General features: G+C 38.3%; 1 protein-coding gene across 4 annotated transcripts in view; it reads left to right on the plus strand.

Moving 5' to 3' along the window:
- The window catches only part of st3gal2.1.S (ST3 beta-galactoside alpha-2,3-sialyltransferase 2, gene 1 S homeolog), a 39,446-nt gene that overhangs the window by 20,184 nt on the left and 8,121 nt on the right, over window positions 1-11,141 (plus strand). For all 4 annotated transcript variants that reach the window (XM_018260643.2, XM_018260644.2, XM_041561267.1 and 1 more), the window contains one exon: window positions 9,134-9,327. In XM_018260643.2, coding sequence (XP_018116132.1) covers window positions 9,134-9,327 — 194 coding nt within the window. The remainder of the gene's footprint in view (window positions 1-9,133; window positions 9,328-11,141) is intronic.

The raw sequence follows: 11,141 nt of genomic DNA on the forward strand, positions 1-11,141 counted from the left end.
GCACGTAGTACCTACGTGCTGCGCAGTTCAGGGCTCCCACGCTGCACTGGCGGCTTTTGCCGCCGTGCAGGCGCGTCTGATGTGTCCCCAACCCCTTAGGCAACGAGCCAAGGGGGCTCCCACCTCGGTCCTGCGACTTCAATACTCACTTTTTAGAGGCAGCGTCGCAGACATCGTGGGACCCGATCCAGCGCCGCCCACTGACTTCCTGTGAGCGATCCTGGGCCCTCCAACGCTGCCAAGGACTCCACCAGACACAGAAACGGTAAGTGGTGTTTCTTTACTGGTTTACACACATTTACACACTCACATGTATGTACACACACACTACACATGTAACTAAAGGTAGGTGTTTTTTTTTTTTTGCTTTTCTGGATTTTTTTGTCTTTTGTACACTTACATACTTTTGCACATATTTACACACTTAAATACACAAATAGACACATTTACACACTTTTTAGAGCTGTACACACATACATACACAAGCACACACATATATATATATATATATATATATTATTTTTTAGTTCTTCATTTTATCAATTTTCCTCTTGTTATTCCACTAAAAACTGTTGATTTCACAGCGTGACTATTGGATCAAGCATTCTGACCGCTAGCCACGCTGTCGGATCAGTTATTATATTATTTCATTGATTTGCCTAATTGTTTTTGATTTTTTTTTATGATTTTATGCTTGCATTGTTATTTCCATTGTTGTTTTTTCTAGCGTCCTTTGCACTTTGATCATTTGGAGTACAAAAATTTTTTAGCAATTTTGGATTCGTCAGAATGTGTACTTTATAAAAATATATGGGTTTTGGGGTGGTCTTTCTGCTGTTAGAGGGTCTTGGGCACATAATATTCAGTCCAGGGTCTATTGTCACAGAAGGGGAATCGGCAGTGGAGAAAATTCATATTCACTATTTTTATTTGGGGACCACATACATGCCAGCTGCTTCGGTATATCTATGTATATTGGGCATCAATCTGTTCCATAGACCCTTGGTGTCAATATTTAGGGTGTTTTCCAATTGTATGTAAGAAATTGGGTGAGATAAATGCGACCAACTGCAATCTTTTTAGGTGATTTTCAGAAATGTAAAAACCATTGCTTTTATAGCCAAATTTAGGAAAGGCTTGCGACTCGGTACTTTGGAGTACAAGGACATGCATACCCAATTTGGGTTCGCGGGAATGTGTACTTTCCGAAAATAAATGGTTTTCTGGGGTGAATGTACTTTTTTCTACCTTTGCCGCCTTTGCCCCCCCCCCAAAATGTATGTAAATGTGTTGATTTTGCAGTACCTGAAATGACAGACCATATGGGGGGGGGTCTTCTTTTGGGGCCCCTGTATGCCACGTGCTTAACTTACTTTTTTCTACCTTTGCCCCCCCAAAACGATGTAAATGTGTTGATTTGCAGTACCTGAAATGACAGACCATATGGGGGGGGTCTGCTTTTGGGGCCCCTGTATGCCACGTGCTTGGGTACACCTATACATATTGGTAATCAAACTGTTCAGAGGATCCTAAGCTTTTATATTTGGGGTGATTTCTCTTGACATAAAAGTATGTGGGTAATACGATGCTGCAGGGTAGAAATTTTGAGGTGATTTTTGGAAATGTCACCAAAATCACCAAATTTAGGAATGGTTTGACTGACCATATGGGGGTCTTCCTTTTGGGGCCTCTGTATGCCACGTGCTTGGGTACACCTATACATAATTGGCATCAAACTGTTCAGAGGACCCTAAGCTTTCAAATTTGGGGTGATTTATATTGATACCTAAAAGTATGTGGGAAATACGATGCTGCAGGGTGGAAATTTTGAGGGGATTTTTGGAAATGTCACCAAAATCACCAAATTTAAGAATGGTTTGCGGCTTGGTACTTTGGAGTACAAAGACATGCATACCCAATTTAGATTTGTGAGAATGTGTACTTTCCAAAAATATATGGCTTTCTGGGGTGAACTTACTTTTTTCTACCTTTGCCGCCCCCAAAACTAGGTAAATGTGTTGATTTTGCAGTACCTGAAATGACAGACCATATGGGGGGGGTCTTAATTTTAGGGCCCCTATATGCCACATGCTTAGGTACACCTATACATATTTGGCATCAAACTGTTCAGAGGACCCTAAGCTTTCACATTTGGGGTGATATTTCTTGATACCTAAAAGTATGTGGGAAATACGATGCTGCAGGGTGGACATTTTGAGGTGATTTTTGGAAATGTCACCAAAATCACCAAATTTAGGAATGGTTTGCGACTTGGTACTTTGTAGTACAAAGACATGCATACCCAATTTAGATTCGTGGGAATGTGTACTTTCCAAAAAATATATGGTTTTCTGGGGTGAACTTACTTTTTTCTACTTTTGACCACCCCAAAATGATGTAAATGTGTTGATTTTGCAGTATCTGAAATGACAGACCATATGGGGGGTCTTCCTTTTGGGGCCCCTATATGCCACGTGCTTGGGTACACCTATACATATTTGGCATCAAATTGTTCAGAGGACCCTAGGCTTTCATATTTGGGGTGAATTCTCTTGATATCTAAAAGTATGCGGGCAATACGATGCTGCAGTGTAGAAATTTTGTGGTGATTTTTAAAAATGTCGCCAAAATCACAAAATTTAGGAATGGTTTGCGGCTTGGAACTTTGGAGTACAAAGACATGCATACCCAATTTAGATTCATGGGAATGTGTACTTTCCGAAAATATTTGGTTTTCTGGGTGAATTTACTTTCTTCTACTTTTGACCCCCCCAAAACGATGTAAATGTGTTGATTTTGCGGTACCTGAAATGACAGACCATATGGGGGTCTTCCTTTTGGGGCCCCTGTATGCCACGTGCTTGGGTAAAACTATACATATTGGGCATCAAACTGTTCAGAGGACCCTAGGCTTTCATATTTGGGGTGATTTCTCTTGATACCTAAAAGTATGTCAGTAATACGATGCTGCAGGGTAGAAATTTTGAGCTGATTTTTGGAAATGTCGCCAAAATCATCAAATTTAGGAATGGTTTGCGTCTTGGTACTTTGGAGTACAAAGACATGCATACCCAATTTAGATTCGTGGGAATGTGTACTTTCTGAAAATATATGCTTTTCTGGGGTGAACTTACCTTTTTCTACTTTTGCCCCCCCCCAAAACTATGTAAATGTGTTGATTTTGCGGTACCTGAAATGACAGACCATATGGGGGTCTTCTTTTTGGGGCCCCTATATGCCACATGCTTGGGTACACCTATACATATTGGGCATCAAACTGTTCAGAGGACCCTAGGCTTTCATATTTGGGGTAATTTCTCTTGATATCTAAAAGTATGTGGGTTATATGATGCTGCAGGGTAGAAATTTTGAGGTGATTTTTGGAAATGTCACCAAAATCACCAAATTTAGGAATGGTTTGTGGCTTGGTACTTTGGAGTACAAAGACATGCATACCCAATTTAGATTCGTGGGAATGTGTACTTTCCGAAAATATATGGTTTTCTGGGGTGAACCTACTTTTTTCTACTTTTGCCCCCCCCCAAAACGATCTAAATGTGTTGATTTTGCAGTACCTGAAATGACTGACCATATGGGGGTCTTCCTTTTGGGGCCCCTGTATGCCACGTGCTTGGGTACACCTATACATAATTGGCATCAAACTGTTCAGAGGACCCTAAGCTTTCAAATTTGGGGTGATCTATATTGATACCTAAAAGTATGTGGGAAATACAATGCTGCAGGGTGGAAATTTTTGGAAATGTCGCCAAAATCACCAAATTTAGGAATGGTTTGCGGCTTGGTACTTTGGAGTACAAAGACATGCATACCCAATTTAGATTCGTGGGAATATATGGTTTTCTGGGGTGAACTTACTTTTTTCTACTTTTGACCCCCCCCAAAACAATGTAAATGTGTTGATTTTGCAGTATCTGGAATTACAGAACTGATAGCTCAAATGGGGTGTCTACATTTTAGGGCCCCTATATGCCACATGCTTGGGTACACCTATACATATTGGGCATCAAACTGTTCAGTGGACCCCAGGCTTTCATATTTGGGGTGTTTTACATTGATACCTAATGATGTGTGGGAGATATGATTCTGTAGATTAGAAGCTTTGAGATCATTTTTCAAAAAATTCACCAATTTCTATAAAACATTATAACTTTAGGAAACAATTGCAACTTGGTTGTTTGGAGTACAACAATATATTTACCCATTTTTGATTCAACAGAATCTGTTCTTTCTAATAATGGATAGTTTTCTAGGGTAAACCTACTGTTAGTGGAATGTTTGGCCTTGAAATCAGAAGTATGCCGTTTGGGGAGCGGTGCTTTGGAAATTTGGTTGTGTACTGCTTGTAGATTTTGATCTATACAAGTGAGAAATCTCCATAAAACTATATATATTTGGTATTGCCGCGTTCAGGAGACATAGACCTTTCCAAATCAGCTGTGTCCTCGTACATAAAATAAATTATGTTTCTGATATATGTGATTGTTCTTTGTGAAACATGATTTTTTTCATTTTATTGGACACTTAGAAGCCTATATTTTTTTTACAGAAGTAGAATTATACCAAAATTCTTGCATATTTTGAAAGTTCAGGTTGTCCTGAAAAAAACAATATATTGTTTTCCTGGGTAAACTAAAAGACCGCCCGAGGAAAGGCCCTTAAATATAAAGAGTTCAAAATATCTAAAAACTGCTTGGCAGTAGATGTTCGCATCTAGGACAAAATGGCTGGCAGGGAAGGGGTAAATGATGTGTGGTGGACTGGTCAGTACTCTTATGCATGCCATCATTTAAAAAGTCTATTTTACTGTTATACTGTGTGTCTGCTATATTATATCATATTTCCTTGCTCAGTTATCTTGCAATACCATATATCCTGCCAATACAAGCTAGGCCGTAACCAAAGAGGAACCTCTTCAAAGAAACAGGCTCGTGCTAAGGAGGTCATGTACGTTTGTGGTTATGCCACTCTGCACCTGTTCCATGAAGACGACTGCTTAATTAAACCGCATAAGAGACTTTTCGTATCTTGTAACTTTCCATTTGAAGCTGAATAACTTTCGTATAACATTTGAAGCTAAATAACCTTTGTAACTTTCCATTTGAAGCTAAATGTCTTAACCGCAAGCTTAGGGGGGTGTCATAACCTCCACTTTGACTATATAACCCTTTTTGTATCCTGAAATAAAACAGAGTGAGAAAACATTTGTATACTGAACAGCCGTGTCAGTGTCATTTTCTTTCTACCAACTGGTTGGATTTACTCATCATAATTTGGAAGGGACAGATACTCTAGGGACAAGCTTCTGTCCATAACAGATGATTTTGAGATAATCGTGGACTCACGATAACGAAAAGATCCCTTAAAGATCTCTACATCTATGGCCATCTTAACTCAGAGTTAGAGAGCTGCAAAGCAGGAAGTAGTGTTCTGTTATGTTAGACATCCAGTCACTCAAGCCTTTATATGTTACATTTTTGGCTAACTAACTACAGTGAGTACCCTGATTTGAATTTTCCCATATTTTACATTTCAATTTGGGGTCCCACCAATTTATAATGCATTTCTCTGATTTTAAGTAATGTTTTCCCGGATTTTACATCAAAATGTTATCCTGATTTACCCAAAAACTGTTTTTTTTTCCTCTATGAATGTTATTATTTTGTGAAATAAAGAGGTTTAAAATACTAACCAGATGTATATTTTGCCATGGTTCTGCCTGTAAATGGTCAATTCCAATTAGTCTGCCCCTTATACAGTCCTGCACCAATCACTTATTGCTTTAGGTTGTGTATGTGACTGACAGAAAGGCCTTGCACATGCCCCCCATAGTGTAATATTAACGCTGCAATGCTTAACCCTTGTTATTAACACACTAAATATTGTATCTCAAACTAAAACTATCCTTTTAGTACTTGAGGAAAAAGTTACTTTAGGGGTTGTTCACTTTTAAATTAAATTTATTATGATATAGAGGGTGATATTCTGAGACAATTTGCAATTGTTTTTTATTATTTGTGTTTTTTGAGTTATTAAGCTTTTTATTCAGCAGCACTCCAGTTTGCAGTTTCAGGATCCTTGTTGCTAGGGTCTTTATTACCCTAGCAACCATGCATTAATTTGAATAAGATACTGGAATATGAATAGGAGAGCGCATGAATAGAAGGATGAGTAATAAAAAGATAGCAATAACAAAAAGTATGTAGTTGTACAGATCATTTGTTTTTGGAAGGGGTCAATGATTCCCATTTGAAAGCTGGAAAGAGTCACAAGAAGAAGGCAAATAATTCAACATGTATAAAAAATAAATATTGAAGGCCAATTGAAAAGTTGCTTAGAATCAGCAATTCTATAACATACTAAAAGTTAACTTAAAGGTGAACCCTTTAACACATTTCCCTGATTTTACATTTTCCCGGACTTTACATTATTTTTTCCTGGTCCCCTGAAAAAGTAAAATGGGGGTTCTTTGATTTTGCACAGCCTGTTTACCCAGTTTTTATTTTTTACACTGAACTGTTCCTTTAACAAAGAAGTAGGGTGGAAATGCTGCACATTATCTTTTGGGGTTCTGTACGAGCTGAAGGCAATCTCAGCCCTTTAGCAGTAAAGATATGTGCCTTCCAATATGCCCCCAGTTACTCTTCATCTTTTCTGTTGATTCAATGCACATGCTCTGAGCTTAGTTACTGACTCAAAATATATTGTGTGTATATATAGAATATAAATGTACAAGGTTGATTAGTAATTCATTCTTATTCTCATTATATAGCAGCTCCAAAACCACTGAAATTAGCATAAAAAATGAATATCGACCCTGAAGCATCATCTTAAATACAGTTATTGGACCTGTTTTCCAGAATGCTTAAGACCTGGGGTTTTCTGCACAACTGAACTTTCTGTAATTTGTCTACTAAAATCATTTAAACATTAATGAAACACAATAAGATTCTTTTGGCCTCCAATAAGGATTCATTATATTTTAGTTGGGATCAGGTACACAATACTGTTTTATTATTACAGAGAAAAGGAAATAATTTAAAAAATATTTGGATTATTTGGATAAAATGGAATCAGCATATCCCTTATTCTGATCTTTTTGGATAATGTGGGTTTCCGGTCACACCTGTATATAATTGTAAATAAAATAATGAAATAGGTGGAGTAATGCTAACATTCAGAGATTGCATATCATTTTGAACAGTTACCAACAGTGACATAATTATCAGACATTATTACTGCTTTAAGGACCCAAGTCCTACAGGGACCATAGAAAAGTAATTCAACATAGATGGAAGTCTTTTTTGCAAGGAGCACCAGGCTATTCACTGTAACTACCCTCGTTGCTCCAAGAGCAGGCAATAAAACAAACCTAGATAAAGAATATAGAATTAACTTTACATATCTTTATATTGAGTGGAATATCTTTTTTCTGTTTCGGATAAAATAGAATATTATTTTTAAAAACCGGTACATTTGAATACATTCTGAACTAGGCATCGCCCATAAGATGGAGACCCATCATTTATCAGCAAACAAGCCGTATAGCATGTGATTCCTCTTTATCACTAAATCACCAGTTCCTCGTGATCTTAACAGTTTTTTCCTCTTCAAAGCCTCAAGCCTAGGCTTTCTGGCATATGTAATATTTGTATAGTAAATTATTTTAAGCAGCAACTTTTTTTTTTTCTAATGAGATCAGATTTTGTGCCAGTTCATCTTGTCTAATGCTGGAGTTTTGTATAGTTTGCCTAAATAACAAGGCAAGTTGTACTGATAGACAGACCGATCACAACAGACAATGGTTATGTGGGATGAGTGGCCATTGCAGCCATTGTTCAGCCAGGTGACCTACTAACCACACACTGCCCAGGATATACTCTGAAAGGTTTTCCAATGGATAGCCATTGACTTTTATTCAAGAGCATTTTAGTCTTTCAGAAAGGTGAACTGAGGAGCCCCAATGGGCAATTGACTAGCCAATGTAGTCAAAACAGCCAAGCTGTCTTGCCCTATATAAGGTTCCATGCTTCCTTGTTTTCTATGTGATTCCAATCCTACATGTCTTTTAAATCAACACATCATTGGTTTTAAGTTTTAAAAATCAAGGGTAGTTGCTAAGGAGGCCATTACTTGCGGCCAAAAGATTGTTATTGCCGGACAGACCCAGATCATATGTAGAAAATTGGCAGCAGGCTTCTAAGCCTAGGACAGGAATTGTCATTGCTCTTGCCCATTGCTTTAAATTTTTGATGAGTTGTTGGAAGACTTTATACTGGATTATCTCTCACAGCTATTAAACATGGTCTCTGTGGCCTCATCCCAGTTTCCTGGGGTAATATCAGGGATAATTTGCTTGCCATTGAGCCTGTGCTGTAAGGAATTAAGATGGGACACTAGCCATCAGATGATGGTAGAGCCCGTACACCAACTTTACAGGCTGTTCTATTGAAAGGGTCTTTTCCATTGCTAGTGATGTTAAAGCAGGGAAAAGTGTACCAAGTTGAACCCTGAATGTGTCAGATTTGAAAATATCTAAATAGTGGGAGATTATCTGCATTTGTATTGAAGTTCATCATTTGAGTGGAAAGTATTATTCTTCAAGAAGTCATCCAGGTATTTAATTCCCTGCTTCAGCCAGTAGATAAAATCCTCTAAATTTGCAGAAATGGGGAATGTTGTAGTTGCCCACAGCAGCTTACAGTAATTGAGATGGATGGGTCCGGGCTCTGTTGGGTAACATTTATTCTTTTATGGCCACTGCTGCTCCCCTTCATACACAATATTTAAGGACATCCAACAAGTGAAATCTGATCAGAAGGCCCAAGGGCATCATCATTTGTATATATGGAACATACATTTTTTATAGACCACTTGTTTCCTATTTTTTTTTTTTTTTGGTTTGCAAGTAAATGTTTTTTCATACTAAACTGTATATCGCTTATTTTCTCAGCACTGTGTTATACTAGTTCTGGCATTATACATACAATTTATATTTTAGATGAAAGTATCCCTCCCTTAAAGACTACATATTGTAAGCCAGGCTTACAACTGATTCATTTAGCTATATGAATGAGTTGGTTTTAATCCTTTGTTATGTGTGTACCTTGTCTAGATGTTGCAGCCACAGTTCAGATCACATAACACTCTAGAGATCCTTGCTCAGTTGTTCCAAATCATCCCTGGTCAAAACCCCTACAAGCAGCAGGACCCCATGACCTGTCGACGTTGTGCAGTTGTTGGCAACTCTGGTAATTTGCGAGGCTCCGGCTATGGAAAGGATATTGATGGCTATGAATTTATTATGAGGTATGGTGCGCATCTTTTTCTATATCATTAGCATTTATACGTCTAATTGTCAGAGAGGGTTATTACTACCCTGGTTACAATACTATTTGTTGAATAATAGGATATGAAGCACACCATCTTCAGGCTTTGCCTTTAAAACATTTTATTCCAGCGGAATTCACACACAAGCTTTCGGGGGAAAACCCCTTTCTCAGGCACCTGAGGAAGGGGTTTCCCCCCGAAAGCTTGTGTGTGAATTCCACTGGAATAAAATGTTTTAAAGGCAAAGCCTGAGGATGGTGTGCTTCATATCCTATTATTCAAGATAAGCAATTTGGCTGACTTGGAGGCAGCTTGGGAGTGGATGCACCCTGAAACAGTAAGTGGTGTGCTGAAGAAAAAATTGTTTTTTGGACTGTATTACAATACTATTTGGCCCGACTAAATAAAAGTAACAAAGGTTTGCACCTGGACTAATAACCCTTGGTGACTAAAAAAATATTTGTTTTTCAACATGGGGCCAGGTTCTTGTTAGGACAACATTTGGAATCCGTATCCTAATTTAGGCACCTTTTTCTGAGGAAAGTTAACTTTGAGTGCTACCTGGACTTACTGGCATCAAATGTGCAAGGATACCATATACCACGGAAGGGAGTAAACTGCTAGGGATCACTACCCTGGTAACATGGTAGGTTAACGATTCTGGGGGGAACCACGTACAAGAACATGATTCACCACTATCATTGAAATAGCACTTTCCCGAGTTTGAAGCTGCTTTGTGCTTGTATTACTGTATGGGTTATATGTTAAATTTCTCTTGTTGCTCTCATACAACTTCTCTCAACGTGTTATCCCAGGACAGCAAAAAAAATCACATAGGCATATATAGAACATGTTTTGTTGTACCCCCCCCCGTCTGCAGTCTTTTAGTTAACGAGCTAGATAAACAGGATTTTTTTTCCTCATCAGCCAAAACCTCTTTATCCCCAGAGAGAATATAATTTTCTTCTTCATATAAATATCACTCCGTAATTGGTTCCAGTGAATTGTTAATGGGAGGGTGGATCTACTTCACCCCACATAAGAGTGTTTTCGGTTTCTTTTAATTCAGAACATTCCTGCACGGCTGATGCTTTTCTGTAAGACGGAAGGATGCAAAGAACCTCCTGGAACCCACATATATTATTCAGAACAAAATTAGCTGCATTGAAACTCCTGGGACTGCTTAAGGAATGAGTCATCCTGCTGCAGATGTGGGCTCCCCATTTGATTTATAACATGTCAACATGCATGAACATTTATACAGTCATACAGTGTTGCACTGGGCCTCTTAGGACCTGACCTAGACCTTAATAAAGAAACGATTTTGTGAAAACTAGATGTAGATGTAGCTACAAACATATAGCTATTATATAGGCCTTTGGGTGAAATGAGACATTGTTGATGGGAATTGTCCTTGGCTGGGGCCCATTGGAAGATCCTCTTGTAGTGTGGCATGTGAGTACAGTCCTGCAGTAGTATATCTCAATCTCTCTACTTTCAGCAGGAAGGATTTTAATAACTTTGCTATATGCTTGTGTTATGAAAAAAGATTTAGCAAGACAAAATGTTAATAAGTGCAATTTAAGTGCATGGTAGCTTATGTCCCCAAGGCATGCATGTTTAGGAGTGTGTCACCAAAGCAAAATGCTTCCCATATACTTACAAAAGGAGACTCGTGAATATCTAGAGTCAGATAAAGCTAAAAAATGGCTTTGTGGCATAAAGGCAGAGGCACATGGAACCAAGCCAATTATCCACTTTCCTCCGCATGTGTTTTCTTGTGTCATCCACTT

The sequence above is a fragment of the Xenopus laevis genome, chromosome 4S (genome assembly GCF_017654675.1).
Source record: "Xenopus laevis strain J_2021 chromosome 4S, Xenopus_laevis_v10.1, whole genome shotgun sequence".
NCBI classification, from domain to species: Eukaryota; Metazoa; Chordata; class Amphibia; order Anura; family Pipidae; genus Xenopus; species Xenopus laevis.